We start from the raw sequence: 21,070 nt of genomic DNA, 5'->3' as shown, positions 1-21,070 counted from the left end.
GTAGTCAGTATGTCAGTGGGTTAGGTTTATGCGCTGGTTGTCAAATTCGTGGAAGAGCGAACTACAATTTGTGTATCATGGTAAGTGTACAGTTAGTAAATGAGATTGAACAGCCGTTTAACGGTTTGCTGCTAAATATTGTTTAGTTTAGTTTAGTTTTATCCTTTCTGTACATAAATGTTGCAAAAGACTAAGCACATAGGACGGGAAGGTTCTAGATGAATGTCCTCTCTATATTTTTAATCGGTGCTGTTTGAAATTCATTTGTTCACAGTTTTGGTACTGCTTTGCACTATCGATACTTTTTTTTTATTATTATTTATTTGGGGCTTTAAAGTAGAGTCCTTGTTTTGACTGTCTGCAGATATTTATTGTCGGGGGGTTAGAGGCTTTGTCCCCCCTATGTTTTGAAGAAGTATTTAACTTTTTGTAAAATAATAATACTTTAGGTTTTTTGAGATAGTCAAAGGTTGTCCTGCTATACATTTACAGAATATTGTGTCGTTGTCACGGGAGGAGGTAGTAGGTTAGGGAGTTACGGATCAGTGATATAGGTGACCCGGAAGATCCGAAAAAGTGTATTATTTTCTTCTGGTCATCTAATAATACAGTTTTTCGGCTCTTCTGCATCATGTATATCACTGACCCGCATCCAGGGAAGGGGGACTTGTAATCTAGAACCTTGCCACATGGGACACGTCTAAAAATAATACATCAAATAACAGACAAAGATAGTAGTAAAAAAAATAAAACACTAATAGAAAATTGAGTTACAATCGATAGCAAAATAATAGGAGCAAAGAATACACCTAAATGTATACATATTTTAAGAGTTACACTCTAGATATTCAGAAACGCTATAATAAGCTTTATCTAGAAGAAGTTTGAACACCTCATTCTTAAACACCTTTATGTTCTTAATATTTTTAAAATGTTGGGTAAGTGATTATACAATCTTGTACACATAGAGTACACACTATTTCTAATTGAGCTATAATCTTATTGCGAGACAAACATCCGTAGCTTGCCTTTTATTATGTGAATGATGCACACAAGATGTAACTGTAAAGGAATGCCAATTAGTCTTAGTGAAGATAATGCTTTTGTATATGTACAGAGATGGGATCTAAGAGCTTGAATTCCTCATTTCTCAAATAGGTTTATATTAGATTCAAAGATTGTTATTGTTTTGCAACATTGAGCGGTTTAATCGAGTTAGAGAAAACTTCTGATGGGTGGGCTCGAAACCTTATTTCCCACCTATGGCAAGAGTAGACGTTATTAGTTTTTTGTTGTTTTAATTTTTCTTTTTCTTATGCGGAATTCTAAAACGAAATTTTGTAATAAAATCTTATCTTCAGGAAACCTTATCTTGCATTTTTCATGGTCCCTGTGGCGTCGAAAATTTGCTAATGGTTTGTTATTTGCGGAGCAATATCTTTTTATTTTTATGCCATTGTGGATCTCTGTATCATTAGAGCAGCGCTCCATGTACTTTCGGAAATAAGCTTTGTACATTTTTTACATCTTTTTACTGTTGTAACTTTTAGCTGAGAATTTTATGTCATGTTTGAATATTAGTTTAGATTAGGTTAGTTTAGAAGCGAATAGAAGTCAGAGCTTAGAGCTCATTTAAAGATTTCAGGTTTGTTTTTTAATGCAATTTTTCTAGAAATTATAAATCACTGTTGTTTGAGAACTGATTTATCTCAAACGATTCCTGGAGTAGTTTGGGAAACAGTTGTCAAAGATGTTTCTATTCTCCGAAGTAGTCTGGGAGTGAGTTCTTGGTAACATGTTGTCTGTTTCAAACAACTCATTCCTAGACTGCTCTGATAAATTAAATTCTTCTTCGAAAATGAACTATAAACGAAAAACCGGGACACCAGTTTGAAATTATATATAAGATTTGCTTTTCAACTCATTTCGTCAAAATCAGTTAATTTCCTGTCTTTTCCCCGGTTACTGTTCACAGCTTTTCAGTTCATTCTGTACGTAGTTAATACAAATGAAGTCCTACAAGAGATGTACAGAGAATGAAAAAGTTAATATAAGAAGACCTGTATGGCGTCCCTTAATCCGATTTGTTAGTTTAACAAGTCCTCAATAATGTACCAGTTACAGCACACCCTTCCATTTACGATTGAAGATATATTTTTTCTTTGTTGCGTCGTCATCTGTGTCAGAAACACTATTAGAACACAGAAACACAAATTTATAATTTAGCAAGCAAAATACATTTACGCTAGATACAGAACAATAAAGGAAAACTCAATCTCTTGAAAGACTTTAGCAGGCTCTTCCAAATTTGGTAGGAAACAAAATTCAATATGAAAGTTAAACATACCTTCATGTGTTTAACTGTCACTTCTTGTGCTAGAGTAAGTCGTTATGGAATATTAGCCTGCAAATTACTGATAATTTTATCAGATAAAGAAAACATTATAGATCCGAAATTATTTAATTTGTGCACAGTTTCTTTAGAAATATTTATCCCCGTATGGGAAACTATATTAAAGAGAACTCAGTTCTCAGCAGAAATTGTGCTTAAGAAGACGATAGACAGGACGAAACAGACAGTTTAAATGCGGTTAAAATTCAGCGACTGAGAGTAGTATCGCATTGTTGATTGAAGTTCCAACAATGAAGTATAAAATAACTAGTAGTTAAAGCAGTGACAGAGAAAAGTACGTTCTTTTCTATTGAAAATGATATTCAAGAAAAAAATTACATAGGATATGCCCCCTCCAGAATATTTTTTGAAATCCTTTTTTCATTTGGAAGTTAAACTACCCGTAGGAGGGATGAATGGAAATGATTTCAAACTCCCTGCTGTTTGTTTAGTAAAATTAATTCGCCAACAAATCTTCCGAAAACCTTCCGTTTTCAGGTGACAAATACTACTTCTTGCAAGTTGATTTTTTCAATCTGAAGAAGGAAAACTCAAACAAACAGGCGACTCGAAAACCTGTTTCGGGACAGTTAATTCTTCCATTGAAAACCGGAATGTCTGTCAAACCTATATATACCGATAGTTTAGTGTTTGTACGTAAGAAAATCATTGCATTTTGCAAAGTATGGATATTATACATGAGCTTCAGAAATCATAAGCATACAGAAGCTCTAAGCTTTGACTTCTATCCGCGTTATATTCTGACTTTATGCTTTGCTCTTCACGCTGTATATATATAGAAAAAGTCGTTTGAGTGCAACACCACTTTATGATTCGAAAACGTAGTCAGCATGACTCTGTTTCAAAGAACATATCCAGTAAGTACTTACATCCTTGAGAACTCTGAATTTACTAAGCACTTTAATTTTTCTATGGAGGTATGAAAAGTAGTTCATAAACACTCTACTGAAGTTCTTGACTGCATTTTATGTGTTAAACATTTAATGTCGCCATCGGTGATGGCTTTTTATTTACTGCGACTTAGTAGACAGTATCTAAGAGAGCATTACTGCTTCAATCATTTAATTGTGACGTTTATGTTCTTAAGTTAATTGATTAATTGAATTAAAGCTCATTGTTATTTCAGCACTTCCACTACCATTTCGTACTCCCCACAAACACTTCGAGAGTTGTTGCTGCTTAAGTATAGAACTCATTGGGTGTAGCTCATTTATTACAACTCCAAACTTCTACTAAATTTGATACAACTTTTCCCTTAATTTTCTGTTAGAGGTATTTTCGATACTCCTCAGTTCATTTTCATTTTACTATTCATAACTAAAGTAACTCCTAATGTTGCTAGACTTTCACTAGTAGTCTCGCTGAAGTAATTCGTAATTGTGCTAGTCTTTCAGTAATACACTCGACATTGCTAACAGAGCGACCAAATTATTTATCTTACAGTTCCCCGTGTATTCTATTCTTCGCATTTGGTACCTTAAAAGTTTTTATACGCAATACCATGGTCTCTACAAGCTTGATCTAGGTATTAATTCCAGGGTTTGAATAAAACCCGGGATTTATTGAAAGAGCCCAACCCACCTGGGCCCATATGCGTTTTTCGGGTTTAATAGTTTTTTTTTTCGAAATATTTCAATGTCTTTGGGGTAAAATCGTTAAAATGTGATTTATAATTCAAGATTATCATCGTCACAACTTGTAACAATTTTGTATTCACTGCTTTTTTAAAATTCCCTCCATTTTAAACTTTTACGTTGGATCGCCGCCAAAATGTATACAGCTAACTTAGTGTGTATCGTGCTCTTACTTTGAAAATTTCAAACTAAAAGACCGAAAAGTCTGCTTTGTAGCGTGAATACCTGCTATTTTGAAAAAATAACAGCCATTTTGAAATTTTACGTTGGTATGCCGCCAAAATCTATACACAAAAATTTAGTGTCTTGTGCTTCTACCCGGGAAATTTAAACTTAAAAGACCGGAAGTAGTACCCTGTAGTATGTACGATACAGGCAGACTTACGAACAATTGTAGACCTAATCATTCCAGTATCCCTAGTGCAGGGCCGTAACTTGTGGGGGCAGGGGGCAACTTTCTCCAAGGAAATCCCCGCCGTTCGAGGAGGGCCCCCTTTAAGACAAAATTTTCGTACTCCATATACGATACGATCATGAGTTTATAAATGAAGCATCAAAACAGGTTTACTACATTACATAAACAAAACAGCACACAAAAGGTAAATAAAACAAAATGAGGCATGCCCCATTTCAATAAAAAATATCTACTATTAATGACCTTCGGAATACTATTTATTCGTATGGCTTTAAGATTTGTCAATATTGTTCCCTTAATTCATTTCTGATGTATGGAACGGACCCAGGGACGTAACTAACGGCCCACAGGCTCCGGGGATTCATAAAGAGTAAGAGAAAAGTAGGAAGAAGGGCCAAAATATACTTATTAATGCTTGCCCCCACCCCCAAAAAAAATCAAGTTACGTTACTGCCTCAGTGATGTTCGCCAAATATGAACATCAAATATATTAATTTAAAACAAAAATATAATTCATATTTATAAAATAATTGTTTCAAATGTCTTATACGACATACATATTTTCCAGCGTAAAGTAAATGGTTTTCATGTTCAAGTTTACTATCGATACTTTGTGCGTTCAATTACGGGAATTTCTTGAGCAGTTGTTGCAAGACTTTTTTTTTTCGAGCTTTTTTTTACTGTATATCGAGATTTCCAGTAGTACGTAAATTTCAATTCGGCACTTGAAATAGTAAGCGTTACGTAGTTTTCAGAACTCTGAGCATTAAGATTCTTAAATTTGACATGATTTTTTAGGCTATTGCTGGTGTTGAATCTACAGAATTCTTATCCGAAGAGTAGCAATAAATAACTAAATTAAACTGTTATTGCTGGAAAACAAAGTTTACTGAAGAATGCTTGTTACCATCAAACTAAATAAAAATAATACTAATAATTTTACGAATGCACTATTGTAGTACCGACTAGTATTTATTTGTAGTACCGACACCTATGGCCTTAAACCCGTTACACGTATAAGGAATAACGTCCCTCGGTGTCGCCGAGTTGGCCAGCACACTGTTCACGGAAAGTATTTTCTAAAATGTAAAATTGAATATTTTACTTCAAATAGGCTATAAGCATATTTCATACAGTAATTTGTTGTATAATTATCTCAGGCTAAGGTAAGGTAAGTTTTTTTTTTTTTTTTATTCAGTTTATTCAGAACTTTGCAAAGGTCTTTAGTTGAATATTGTTGTACACCTTAATGTGAAAACGTCTAATTTGCTCAAAGAAAGTCCAAGATCTGACAAAATCCACTTTCAATGTGATTACCTTAGTTGTACCTATAATATACTAAGAAAAAGCTCGAAAACCCAGATGGGTTTTAAGTCGGTTTTTTCTCAGGTGGGTCCAATCCGAAAACAAACACCGGGTTTTTTCGTGCCTGGCTCACTTGAGCAAAACCTGATTACATCCCCTACCAAGTTTGCTTGATCTTTCATTGATACGATTTCCTAAACCACAAAATTACTAGTGGATATATGCATCTCACGGGGAAGTTTATTTATGATATCGTTAACCAATCGTTATACGTTTTTTCGGAACTCCGATAGCAGTAAGTTAAAGAATTAAATAGTCCATATCTTTAACTTTCTAAAGTACTGGAGAGGTCGGTTGACGGCCTACGCGAAGGAAAAAACCCAGCCTATGCTTCCTCGCGAGATAAAGCGAACAACGTCTTAGCTGGACAACTTAGATGGGGAACGACTGACTCTCGGAATAAGGAGTCAATCTCTCTTGAAACATAGTAATTTTACTACCTGCAGATAAACTTGAAAATTTAAAAGTGGAAATGGATAAATGTAAAGTGAACATAGTGGGTTTGAGTGCAGGGAGAAGGTCAGGAAAACGTGAGATAGTATCAGGAAGATACGCAATATTCTGTCCGAATGACGTTAAGGTCGAGAATGGTGTCGTGAGAGCAAATAAGTTTTTTTCATGCACCATCAAAGAGTAGGAAGAATACAACTGATAGATAATTTCAGGAATAGAACAAAATATTAGGAGTTAAAAGAGAAAGCTGAATATTGAGAAACATGAAAGAAACATTTCCAGGGCCAAACCTTAAAATATAAGAAAAATAAATAAATTTCCCCGAACTGCCAAAACCCAGACTACTTAATAATAATGCCTTTAGGTATAAATATAATAAAATCAGACAAAGGTGTAACAAATGTACTATGATAGTACGTTTCTTAGTGTGGAATGATCGATTCCTGACCATTACTTCATCAGAAATCACCATGAGTCAATCTACAAGCTTCCGTATATCATATATATTGATTAATTCTTTTCATAATTCCTTGTACTTCATAATCCATGCATTTTTTTGCCACAAATACCTCCAATACCTTTCACTTGTGTGCTTTCCTTTAGCTAAAGCGGTTTGATCGTGTTCCGATATATTTTATTGGATGATGATTTCCAATTTTTCTGATTGTTTTACATGTTTCTAAATATTTAGTTCTTGTTTTAAACTTATTTCTTCTTGTTTTATGACATTATTGTGTTCTTAGTTTGCTTTTATTAACTATTTCAATATTGTTCTTGTTGTCTTGAGAAAATAATGGTTCTTCCTGCGGATTACAATTAAGAGGAAGAGTAATTAGTGTCACATTATTTATCGGTATTTTGTTCTAGTTTTCCCTGTAAGTTTTCTTGTTTTTTCTGTCCACTGTTTTCTTTTCAAATTTTCCCTATTTCTTCTTTTCTCAGTCCACTGTTTTCTTTTCAAATTTTCCCTATTTCTTCTTTTCTCAGTCCACTGTTTTCTTAAATGTCTTTATTCATGATCGCTCGTTTTCGTCTTACTGTAGTAATTTTGCTCTCATCCATTCTCCTATTATATCATTCCATCTTTTAAATTCATCATATCCTTCTTCATTATCCTTTATTATTTTATAATATACTCGAACTCTTCAAAATGTTGCTTGTTAATTTCGCATGTCTCTGGAAGGAAACAAGACCTGCACACAATATTCTCCCAATAAGTATGTACTGAAACTAGTCGTCAGTTAATATGCGAAAATGTAATAATTATCATATGAAAGAAGTGAAATTTTACAAGCGCAAAAAATTGTAGAGTTCTTAAAAATGCATTTTCAAGAACCAGTAAGAAATACAACGTCTGTCAACCAGACGGAATTACTTCGCATGTTTCCTTTCACTAGGTTGCATATCCAAAAAATTCCGTACGCAAATACCGATTACATTATTCCCGATAACATAACATTCATTTAAATTCAGTGTTCAAAGGCATATTGGGATAATTACATTTGAACATTTACACGACTCTACATTGACCTAGGGCTTTACTTGTCATTTATGTCTAATATTAAGAAATTATTGCTTTTTTTATATTTCTGCTTTATTGCAAATGAAAGAATCGTAAATTTTAGCGTAATATGCTTAAAAACAAAATTCCTTACCAGATTTTAGTGGCAGAAAACAAAAATAAAAAAAAAACAGAATATACACCCATCAGAATATCAAATGTGTAGGCGACGTCACAACAGTGTGACATACGTTACGCTATTGTTCCGAGCAGAAGGTACGTTTACGGAGCATACAAATTCATAACTTGTGCACAATTATACCCTCTTACCTTAAAAACATGTAAGTGTTACTTGTGCAGCACGTGAAGGAGTTTTGTTTGTTTGTTAGTGCGATATTTTGTTAATTGCTTTTTTACCGAAAGTGGTAATATATTATTCCAATTCTGATTATAATAGAGAGAGAGTAGAGCTTAGATTGAATATATTTATTTGATGAATATAGTTATTTGACTCCTAATTAATAGCAGAAAATCCATTTTTTTTTTTTTTACTAATTTCACTGTACAATGATCTACGTTAAAAGCGGAAGTGGTGATTCGTGCTATTTCCGTTTTCAATAGAGAGACTACAGATATCTGAACCTTCGAGTACAGAAATTCGTTTGTGGCTATCTAGTACAATTTTTATTCTAAGGCTATCGACATTAAAATTGGAAGTACTTGATTTGTTACAATTTCGGTTTGAATAGGGATTAAGGAACAAATGGTAAAGAACCTGTTATCTTCTTTCCTTATATAACTGAAAGTTGAAACCTGAAGTTCTAATGAATTTCTACCACGCGTAACGCTAGTTGAGACTTAAAGGGAAATGAATTTTTGGGGTATGTAACCGATTGCACAATATCATATTTCTTTTACCGTATTTTCTTTATAGCGATCAACGTTAAAATCGGAAATGACGAATTTCTATTATTTTCGGTTTGAGTGTCGGCTCCTAAAGGAGCTTGCTTCTTAACCTTTGACCTTGTACATTTTCACCAAATGGTAATGATTGATAAAGAGTTCTTGAGATATATATAAAGGAATTTATTAAACCAACAACTTAAAGAAAACCAGAGTATGGCACAACACAATAATATTTATATTCCTACATTGACACTGTAATTACATTTTGATTCTTTATATATCTTATCTGTCTTACGAAGAACAGTAGACACAAATTTATCAGAATGATATTGAAAACTTCACATGCCATGTAAGGATTTCTGCCTTTTACAGCACAAGCTAACTCAAACACTCATGCCGATCTATCATAAGTGTTCACTACGAGCAATTTCTCTCTGGTGGCGCAGGGCTTCCAACTGTTGAAGTACTTAATTGCAATAGTCCCAAGAATGAAAAATAGAAAACAACCCTGTAGCAAATCCAAGTATGGTCTATTACATCATACGATTTTCATATTTCTTTGACGGAAAGTATTCCAAAGAAAATAGCAGTTTCCCGACGACAATTCAAAGACAAAATTACGTTAGTAAATTATTCCATATTTGAGAAAGACTGGCTGTAACCTCAAGAAATGGCCTAGGGACACATAACGAATGTATACAAATGACATTTCGCAAAACAAAAATACAGCCTGAAAGCAGTAATGTCACAAGTATTAATTAAACTATTGAGTAAAACAATTTATTACATAGGATAACAAGAAAGCATTTATTTTGTCAATAGTAATGCAACAATATTTGCAGACACAAAGTTATATTTGTCCTCAAATGACCCGTTACGAAAACTACAAAGCTGCGTTTTTTACTCTATTACACCACAGATTTTGATATTTGATAAAACGTGTATAAAGGCAAATAGTGTTTCAGTAAAATGGCTCATCAAGACCACGTAAACCCATTAAAAGCACAAAGTTTCCCGATTTCAAATGCTTAAAAAATCAAAAGTACTTCAAAAAATAGGATGGGTTTTCTGCCCGGGTACTCCGGCTAGACGACTTTCCAGAAATAGTGACATATAACTGGAGTTGAAAGTCCTTAATGTGAATTTTTGTCTCCGAAAGTAAATCAAACTTTAACTTCTAATTTTTCAACAAGCAAAAGGAAGATAATTTAAATTTTAACCCTAGATACACTTACTAGTTCTGAGTAGAACCTACGGATTTCGTGTCATGGTTTGCACAGATGGATCAAGTTCACGGGATAACGTAGGATTGCAAAATATCAACAGAAATAGGTGACAGACAGGAAGATGTTCGTTTGTAAAAGGAAACTCACTTGTGATAAAAATAGCCCTCCTAGCATCCTGGGAGTGGCGTAAAAGCAACTTTGAAACTTTAAAAGGAACCGCGCTTTTTACTTCAGATTCGGAGCTTTCGGGAAGAAATAAGTAAATTTTAGTTGACACACTTTTGTTCAATTCGTGATAGATGGCGCTGTAATTAGTGAAAATTGTTTCACTAAATTTCCTCACTTTAGACCTCCGATGTTTTATTCCAGAATAATTTTGCGATAAACAGTACAAAACTGTAGTCTTAAACGCTTTCTTGACTCGGAAAGTTGCGTGATGAAAGATGGTTCTGCATTCGACGTGATTTCAACTTACTGACAGTGCACTTTAATGTAGCGTACGATGTAAATACTTTCTTTTCGGAAGCAACATGAGTCTTAACCATACTCTACACAAAATTAATTCCATAAAACTCGCAGTGACAAGAAAGATAACGAAAACCTTCTTGTTGTGCTTCTTTAGCGATAAGGTCTATTCTGTATGAATGTTTTATATCGAGTGCAACATTACTTCTCATATCAATTATTTCAAATTTGTTCCATCGTGGAAAGCAATCAATACCCTTATTTCTGATCACTTTACAATTTCTGTTTTAGTGCTTTACTTCATAGCATTTCTTTCTCGTACTAGGTGGATGGGATCGTATCAATAACAACAGAATTTGGTGCTATATTCGGCAGATTTACAGGAATCATATTTTCCTGCATTTAATTTCCATGATAATCACTTCTGCTTGTACTTTAGAAAACGAAGTCAGCTCTAGTAAAGCGACTTTCAGCCATGGTGAGAGTCGTTAACGCACCTCCGTTCCTTTCCATAAGGTATCCTGATGCTTGAGGGTGAAACACTTTCTGTAAGCTTGGTCAGCTGATTTGATGTTAGTATTTCGGAATTTCTTTGTCTTTGTGTTGCTGTCGTACCAGGTTTCGTCCGTATTAAATAATTTACACACCTGCTTCTCCGTCTTGCTTAATATTCTTTAAGCATTTATGTCTCTAGGCTCTGATCATCTTCTCAATCGATATTATATTTCATGTTATTCAGAATGTAATGTATTGTTGTGGTTTCGTCTGTAGCCGATCTAGATGTTCCCGTTCGAAGCCTGTATTTAACAGCTTCCGTATTCCATAATTCAAATAGGAGTGTATCAACTGTATTGTTAGAGATATGATTCTTTTAGGGTGGAATAGGTCTGCGATGACACACCTAGCTTACCCGACATCACAAAAATCTATGCGTTTAGTATTCTGTGAAAACCATCCAAATAGTGAACCTGAAACGAAAAATAATGGAAAAGCATTGAAAATATAAAAACTGTTCGTAATATACAAAATACGTCTACATATGTTAATTAGTGAGCGAGTTTAGTACTAGAATTCTCTTTCCAAATTGAAATTTTGAAGTGGAACCCATGATTATGGATTTCAAAATGGCCGGCGGAAAAGCTTTATAATCAGTAACATCTTTCCTTCCCATATAACTTGTGTTGGATCATTTCGTTACTGTTTGTCGCATTTTTTTATTTTATTTAATTATTCTAAGACTTTTCGTCCATTATGTAATAAAATTGAAGGTAAGGGGGAAAACAAGGAATGTCCATGTATGTGTTTTTCGGGTGCTTTGTCCTATCTATTGGTGACCCTTGGTACTATCTGACTGTATATGCCATGTATAAGTAGATATAAAAACGTTCATGTAAAAAGGGACAAAAGGTGTAACCCTATTCTTCTAATGCGGTTTTCAATATTAAATCGCAGTTTTCTAAAAAATGCAGTTTTGTGACATTCCTTTTTTATCTACTTACCCTTGAATTACACTGTGTTACTGTCGGTTGGCAACTGCAAAGTATGTCTATTGGGAGGTCATGTACATTTATTGTATATTATATAACTTGGCCATTCATTTTATCTTCATTCTTATCCCAACATCTAATCCCGAAACGCATTGTAGGATGTGATAGTTGTTTCAAAAAGTTAAAGCAAGTACGTTCCGATAGATAGACTTTAGCTGTTGAAAACTAAAGATGTAGTTTCCGATATCAGGCAAACTCTCATGATTAGAAATCTTTGAAGCATTTTGTTTGCTTTTACAAAACATTCTTAAAATTACAACTCAGTACTTACGACTAGAGTAGTTGTATCTTTTTACTAGAGTAGACTTAAATATATAAATTTACCATCTCATTCTCTTATACAGGATAGGCCAGAAGTCCCTTACCACACCTTTGCGTGTTTGTGGAAAATACTGAACAGCAACCATGTAGTAACACAGTAGGCCGAGCGGGAAGTCAGATTGTGATGGTGACCAAGATAGCCGCCATCTTGAAAGCCACCATCTTGAATTCACGACAAGATTTTTAAGTGGGAGTATGGTCATGCGGCACACCAATTTTGGCTACAATTTAAAGAGAAGCACAATTGTGAAATCGGTTTGTTGATATCTTAATGTGTTCAAACGGTGCAGACATTTCAAATTGCTAATTTTACCGTACTGTTTCTGTTCTTGCAGGTGAATAATTATGCCGCAAACGACAGCAGAGAGGATGGAGTTGATCAGGGCATGGGGAGGAAGGAGTGCAAGGGCTCTAGAAGCTGAATTCAATGCCAGGCACCCAGACCTGCATCCTCTGTCCCATAACAGTGTCGCCCACCTTATCCAAAAGTTCATGGATACTGGTTCCTTAGCAGATAAACCCAGGTGTGGAAGACCTACGATCGAAACAGATCAAGCCACATCAGTAGCAGTGCTAGCATCATTTGCTACATCACCACACCGCAGTAACCGTCGTCTCTCCATGGGATGTGGTATCAGCCGTACATCCATCAGACGTATCTTACAGAAAAGCAAGTGGCATCCGAACAAATTGCAACTTCAACATCATCTATCTGAAGATGACCCTGATCGTCGTGTGGAATTTTGCGACTGGGCCCTTGCACAGTTGTAAACGGATTCCACACACAAATTTTATTTTCTGATGAGGCCAATTTTTATGTGACTCGGGAAGTGAATAAGCATAACTGTCGCTATTGGTCCCAGACAAATCCTCAGTGGGTTGACCCTTATAAAATGGTAGGTACAGGCAAATTAATGATGTGGTGTGGTCTATGGGGCAACAAGCTAATTGGTCCATTCATCATTCCTGGTGTCCTCATTGCTGAACGGTATTTGGATATATTCAGGGATCTCGTCCTCCCTTCATATTTTCCGAGGAGGACACATTTCCACTCTTTTTCCAGCAGGATAGTGCCCCTCCGCATTACGGGTTACCGGTCCGTAACTATCTGGATGAACAATTTCCTGGACTTTGGATTGGGCGCCGTGGTCCCATTGAATAGGCAGCACGATCACCAGATCTAACGACCTTGGATTTTTATCTGTAGGGTCGTCTGAAGGCAAATATACACGCCAAAAGATCCGAGATCTTGAACACCTGGAAGAACGCATATTTGCAGCCTGTGGCGATATTTCACCAAAAACTCTTGTGAGGGTCATGGACAATTGGGTTGAACGATTTACCTTGTGCATAACTCAGGATTTGGGCCACGAAGAGCACGTGCTCCGCCATGCGTGACAGCTAAAATTAGCAATTTCAAATGCCTGTAACTTCTGAACAAATTAGGATATTAACGAACCGATTTCACCATTGTGTTTGTCTTTAAATTCTAGCCTAATGACCATGACCATGTTTCCATTTAAAAATCATGACGTGAATTCAAGATGGCGGCTTTCAAGGAGGCCGCCATCTTGGACTTCTCCCTCGGCCTACTATGTTACTACATGGTTCTGGTTCACTATTTTCCACGAACACGGATTTTACAAGCGGTGGTAAGCGACTTACAGCCCACCCTCTAGATTATTTCTGATTTATTGTTGTTATTTCTGAATCGGTTTAGGTATAACTGTTCGAGCCCTCTCTTCATCAGTTCGTATATTCCTGAATTCGGTTAAGAATGTATCAATTGTTCTCGGTGAGATAGAATTACTTTTAGGATAGCAGTGGTTGAAATCATCTGCGATGAATCGCACACCTTGTTAACTCTCCATTACTATAATCTATGCGTTCTGTTTTTTGTGAAGGCCACCTTCAATTAATGATCGTAAAACGAAAAATAACGAAAAAGCATTGAAAATGCCAGAAACCGTTAGATAGTCAAATTACAATTATATATGTAATCTTAGTGCTAGATGTGTCGCACCATCCATTTCCAATTTAAATTTTCAAATTCAATCCAAAATGGTGGATTTGAAAATGGCCGTGGGAAACGAGTTATCGTTTGTGACATCTTCAGTCTCGCTTGCATCATATATAGGGATATTTCATTCTCCTTTAATTTAATTTATCCTAGATTTTTATTCCACTGCATATAATATTATACACTTAATTCTTTGGTTCATTCGTAAAATGACAATATAGTAGAGACATAGTAAACAATGCTTTGAATTATGGTTTTGCTTAAAAGTAGAGGATGATATATAATTTTTATTCCAGTAAAATGCACTTTCTTATAGTAACACTCTGTTTTCAAAGATTGGAATGAACGTTTATTTTCTTCTTTGAAATTACTAGTTGTGATGGTAGTGTTGTCTATATAGTTTTTCAAAACAGAATACCAAATCTGACTCTTTACCTTACAGTAAATACTCGTAAAAATAAGAAATAAGAAGTATTGAAACTTAATATGTACATTTGTGAACGTAAGTGTTCCAATAAATATTTAATTTAAATTTTACACTTGTGTATTCGGAAATTTATAGTACAGTATAAGTAGATTATAAATTTATTTTTCTTTTACAGATTTTAATAATATGTCTTTCATAAGCTTAAGATGAGCACCTGGACCATTTTCAGCTTCCGATATCTTATTCTAAACTTTAGGACGAAGATTTAAGTAACTTGCCAAAATGTTGATATTTACATACTATACAGTATACTGATTATAATTAAGATTACAATGGAAAATCATTATGATAACAACAATACAGATTCTTTCATGTCCGAAATTTTGATCAAAACCGAAGATATCGGCTGTTATGTTGACGAGTCAGTGAAAGTTGAGCATATGTCATTCACAGAACTCGAACTGTCAAAGTTGGAAGTATGTACAGAAGAAAGTTCGGAAGCAAGTGAAACCCCTGAAGAAAATCTGGAACTTGAAGTCAAAGACACATTTGCTCCAACTCCTGAGTCAGTATGTTTAGTAGAGAAAGCGGAAGTCGAAGGTGGTACTTCGATTTCCGAGACTGTCTACTTTGTAAAGTCAGAGCTAGAAGTCGAAAATGACATACATGCAACTAGTTTCTGTAATGAAGTGAATGCGGACGGAAATAACATCTGCCTTGAACCGTCGAAATTATCTCCAAGTAATATAGCGGAAGAAGAAGCATCTTTTATAAATCCTGGTCCATATCAAAGGTAATACATATCTTTATAATTCGTATATGTGTATGCAGGTATATCTTCTTTAGGTAACGTAAATAACCAACATTGTCTATAACTTTTTTACGACTGTTGAGATGCTTTCAGCCATAGAAAGAATAGAGTAATTTAGAATGGAATGTACTGTGTTTGAAGTGGTTCATAAGATAGATAATTTGTTTCTTTTTACTCCTGAAACAATTCATAAAAGAAAAATATGAGGTAATACACTTCAGAGCCGTAAGGTCTGTATAATGATGTGTAGGAGACAGATTTGTACTACCTGTAGGAGCAGGAAAATAAACATTTTTAAGGTAATACACGAGTAGTACATTACAAATGTTCATATCAAATGAAAATCCGTTGCTAAGAATGTTACTATGTATTAAGTGTGTTCTACTTGAAATTCATGAATAGGATAAAGAAAGAGGTATTTGACGGCATTCTTCACAGGCACATGCATCGATTACAGTTATATTTTCATTCTATGAAAAGTAAGTGTAGTTACCTGCCAGGGATTCATCAGATTATTGTTTTTAACGTAAAACAGGATATTGATATCATACTAATTTCTAAGCTGAGAAACTTGTAACTGGTTCAAAGCCTTGTATAAATTATTTTCGTACATCTATAAAGCATAAAAAGAAAGACAAGGGTTTACAATGTGGTAGAAAATATGGAGAACGAAGAAAAATATACTTCCATGTAGTATTCCTTTGCGTAAAGCGTGTGAAAAATGTAACAGCAGTATGAAAGATTGGATAGCATAATTCAGTATACACGAAAAGACGTTCAAATAAGATTCTTCAATAAAGTAGTGGCGAAACCGAATCTTGGATGCCCCACAAATCAATAAAAGAAGCTTTCTATAAATTTTATTTTTAGGGGATCCCAATTTTATATTTTAAAGGATCCGTAAAATTAGCCGTCCATCCCACAACGAAGGGTTTCGGGATATATATATATATATATATATATATATATATATATATATATATATATATATATCAACAAACAAGGAAAAGTGTTGGGGAGATACATTATTTACCACCCACATACAGACAAACTGTAAGAGGTGATTTCTCACATCAAAATAAGAGGAAAAGTTCGTATGAACCTGTGGGGAGAAGTGCATAGTTTCAGAGTTACGTCTCCAAAATCGCAAAAAAGCTAAATTTCAATAGGCCGTATGTCGAATTTCAGAAACTGGATGGTGGTTCTTATCACCGTAAGGGAAGCCACGTATACACAATCTAAAAGTGCATATTTCATCAATTGTCAATAGTTGTAGTGGGTAATCCTACAGGGTGTGATTCTCAGATATGCTCTCAATAGAGTTTACAGATATACCCTGATTTGAAGGAGGGTTCTAAGTAGCAAGAGGTAAACCTTGAACAATAGACATGTAATGCTTCGGAGGGAAAGCGGGAGTGTTAGGAACCGGGAGCTCCATGTTTTTTGTTTTAGTGTTCGGAATAACATGTTATGTATTTCGTCACGGTATATTTCACGTTTTCTTCACTTAAAAGCGTGAAAGAAAAGATCACAGCATGCGTTTCCTCGAGTACAAAGGACCGTTCTCCTGACGATCCTTAACACGTCCGATATCGCGCCAAATATTTTCGTGTTCACTACTGTCAAGGCTTATCGTTTGCCCACTTTGGGCCGAACATAATGTGAGAGTATCTCGAAATTAGTTTGATCGCATGTCTGGGAATTTGACCCTGCACGAAATGCTCTGTACAAACATTGAGCATTAATGAAATATGCACTTTTGGATTGTTTATGCGTTATTTCCTATACGCTGATAAGGACCACCATTCATAATTTCTCAAATTCGAAATAAGGCCTCCTGAAATTTAGCTTTCTCGCGATTTTGGACAGCTCTAGTTCTGAAACTATGCACTTTTCGCCATAGGTCTATTTTTATGTGAGGAATCACTTCTTACAATTTGTCGGTATTGTTCATTAACACCCTGCATATATATTTGAGTGGTCCTTATTTTCAAACTTCCAAGGCTTTTAGAGTCTAAGCCCCTGTACTGCTTCCATTTTAGACCAAAATAACCTATGAAGAGTATTGCTCAATTAAATAACAGTATATAGTGCCTGCTGAGGGAATGTGGGAGTCTTTTAGGCGATTTATGACAAAGTGTTAGTTGAGTGCATATACCTATTTGTAATAGTAGTTATGAGGATCATCTGTGTTAACAAGATGGATTAAAAGATTACTTGAAGATACGTATAGATATTTGACACTTGTTCATAAAGTAGAAAAAGTATTTATGATTAGTTGAAAATATTGAGAAAATAAAGAAAATCGTCAGTTGAAATGTCTATCTCGAAAGAAGGTCGTAGGATGAAGCAAGATATAGTAGAAATTACTTAGTTCTAGATTTTTGCAAATACAATTAGAGGAATTTGCTAAATATTTACTTTGGTTGGAATCTAAAGCTACAGTGGCGCAGATCTTTCTAAACGAATTTTTATTGTCATCTGACATGGAAGAATTGCAGATGATTTTATTTATTTAACAATCACCAGATACAGCTCAGAGGCCATTTTACACTGGATATACAACAACAATAACAATGAAAAGGATTTGGGAAGGTATCGGCCAGGGCCTGTTTAGTAGGTACCATCCCGGCATTTGCCTGGTACGACTGAGAGAAACCCTGGAAAACCTCAGTCAGGATGGTCGGCAAGGGGATTCGAACCCGCGACCTCCCGAATGCAAAGCCAACGCTCTACCACTTAATCTACTTCGTAGATTCTAATACCAGAATGTAGAACACGACTGAATCATATCAGCGTGACAAATTTCTACTTTAAAGCAAGAAATTTCTGTACCAATAGAGCAAATTATGTACATGATACATAAGACATCACCATAACGGGTAAGATGCTCCCAAAAACCAAACTACGAAGCATTGGTGGAATTTTCCACTTGTGCAAAACCATCGTAGGAAGCATACTGATATAGTTTGTTCTACAAAAACAAAGAAATGTGCTTGGTATTGCTTGCGAGTTATCTCACAGGACCTTACATTTCAAAGAACTAAATCCTATGTTTCAATTGCAATTGTCAAAATTAGCGCAAAAGTTTCGTGTATCAGATTTCACAATTAGCATCTGTTCCATGCAGGTTACAAGCATATTACAATGAAAACTTTCATTAACCAACATCTCATCACATACTGACAAAGTATCAAAATCCACGAAACGAATCGTGCAAAAAGAAGACAAACCATACTCGCTTTCAAAGCAGATAAAGATGACACATGGATTCATTAAACCCATTTTGAGAAACCTGAAGATAAAGTATTACGTGAAAAAGCCTAAAATTAAGAAAAGAGGCAAGAATTTTAACGAGAAAGATGCTCAGCAGCATCTCAAAACGTAGCAAGGTTCCATACCCGGAGCGGATAAATCCAGAGAATAGTTTCTTATGTTCTAAGATTAACCTTGAGATTTTGGTACCAGTAGAAAGGAAAGAAGAAAACTAATGCTTATCGAAATGTAAGAAAAAACATGCTAACGGTTAGGAAGTAAGCTGATGTTGGGTTGAATTGCCTTTTATTTATGTTCTTTTGACGGTTCAGTTTCAATAAATGTAGTGGGGAAGGGGATTGAAAAATTAAGTCTGAGCAGGCGAATTAGGGCAGAAAGTATTAGTTGAACGCACATAACCATTTGTAATAGTAGCTATGAAGATTATCTATTTAAACAAGATGGATTAATAGATTATATGAAATTCGCATATGTAGCTGACATTTGATCACGAAACTGAAAAAGAATTAATAAGATTAAAATTTATAAGACTAAATAACAACAACAGATAAGTCATTTCTTAAGATAATTGTAAATTCAAGAGTACCTCGAAAGAAGGTAGAAGAAATAATCAAGATAGAGTAACAGAAAATGAGTTCTAGTTATATGTAGACACGACTTTGCGAGCATTATCTAAAATATACATACAAAACAATTTGAAATATTAAGCTACAGTGTAACAAACGAGTTTTAAATGTCTTTACAGTATACAATATGAAGGCAAGGTGCACTGTAAGTTTATAAAAAAAAATTATAGGGTAATAAATGTATTATGGAGGTAATAACTATTAAACAGTCAAAGATAAGATGGAAATATCATTAAATATTTTTGCGGTGAACGATATGTTACATTATGCCATCGTACTAAGGATTTTGAAAGTTTATCAATGATGACATACTTCAAGAGTGCCCCATAATAAAAACGAGAGTAAAAGATACGGTTCTACCTCCTACTCCAATCCAAGAAATGCCACTCCCGCCAGACATTCTAGTCTTACAAGGTACTTTTGCCTCGTATTGTATGCTCTAAATGAGGCTCATGGTGACTCAGTGGTAGAGCGCTTACCTCTACTGCGTGAAATTTGTGGTTCGATCCCTGGCCAAGTAAATTTGTAGTAAACATTATATCCGTGATTTTTCTCGGTTCTCCCGGTTCCTCCCATATTATCATTCTACCAATTTTTCAATCATCATTCCGTTACCTTAATTATCCGTCTCCCTTGTCCTAAATGGGATAATCATGGGATATTGAACTAACAGATTTTATTTTTATTTAGTGTATATGCATTCAAATCTTGAGGTCTCCTTCGGCAGCATTTTCTACTATTCAATTGGAGTAACTTTCCGTATGTGCTACCTCGGTCTGATTTCGGGCTATTATAGGAGTGAGACTCAACCTCAGGAGTCCAAGAATGAAGACAACTTTCATGTAGGGTTCACTATTAATCTTCATACGCCCTTGTAACTTCTAAACCAGTATACAAAGAACGCTAAAATTTTGCCCATGAATATATTTGCAAGGGACATTGTTACTCTTATTCAGTGATATCACAAGCTGAGGAAACGTACCAACATATTGATTATGATCCCATCATGAGTTAAGCGGGTCTTGAAATAGACAAGCATTATGTGGGTGTGTTCTTATGGTATCCTCCCATTCTTCCATTACACGATTCCTTTTAGTTCTAATTAACGTCGTCGGTTTTAGCGTACATAGAATATGTGGGACGTAAACCAAAAATTTATCTCACACTAATAAGTAATTGTTTAGAAAAAATCTTTCATCAAATTTTCTTCATTATCTGATTGTGTAAATAATTTAAATATAACGAATTGAAAGGTAAATTTTGTAACTAAATAAAATATGTGTTACCACAGGTTTGGTATTTATTACTGTAGAGTTCCATTTTATGTTTGAGTAGTACTAACAACAGTTTTATGTAATTTTGTATGGAAATAGGTCCTTTATACTTCAACACTTATGGAGAGGCCAAACGTTAAGGCATTTTCGGATGGTATCCTTAAGTCATGGATAGCATTTCTGTCATATAGAAAGTTAATGTTATTGTATTGAAGCTCCTGTTTATGTAATGTTTAATACTCTTAAGTCACAGGATGAATCAACATAACTTCATTGAAGAATATATTGCTTAATTAGCAGCGAGATAAAATCATAGTTGAATTGCCGGCTTTCATCTTCCGACCTTTGCCAACCACTCGGGAGTAATGAAAATTCTTTTAATTTAAACTT

The 21,070-nt window shown here is 34.8% G+C and overlaps 1 protein-coding gene across 7 annotated transcripts in view; it reads left to right on the top strand.

Moving 5' to 3' along the window:
• The window catches only part of LOC145690862 (uncharacterized), a 72,502-nt gene that overhangs the window by 1,627 nt on the left and 49,805 nt on the right, over positions 1 to 21,070 (top strand). For 4 of the 7 annotated variants that reach the window (XM_081766246.1, XM_081766248.1, XM_081766251.1 and 1 more), the window contains exon 2: positions 14,869 to 15,486. In XM_081766246.1, coding sequence (XP_081622372.1) covers positions 15,026 to 15,486 — 461 coding nt within the window. In that variant the 5' untranslated portion in view covers positions 14,869 to 15,025. Of the gene's footprint in view, positions 1 to 12,581; positions 13,143 to 14,868; positions 15,487 to 21,070 lie in introns of those variants that run through there. The other 3 variants (XM_081766247.1, XM_081766241.1, XM_081766245.1) reach the window with 3 other exon arrangements.

Source organism: Thermobia domestica, chromosome 7, assembly GCF_964235325.1.
Source record: "Thermobia domestica chromosome 7, izTheDome1.hap1.1, whole genome shotgun sequence".
Taxonomy (NCBI): Eukaryota; Metazoa; Arthropoda; class Insecta; order Zygentoma; family Lepismatidae; genus Thermobia; species Thermobia domestica.
This window is presented reverse-complemented; position numbering and strand designations above follow the sequence as displayed.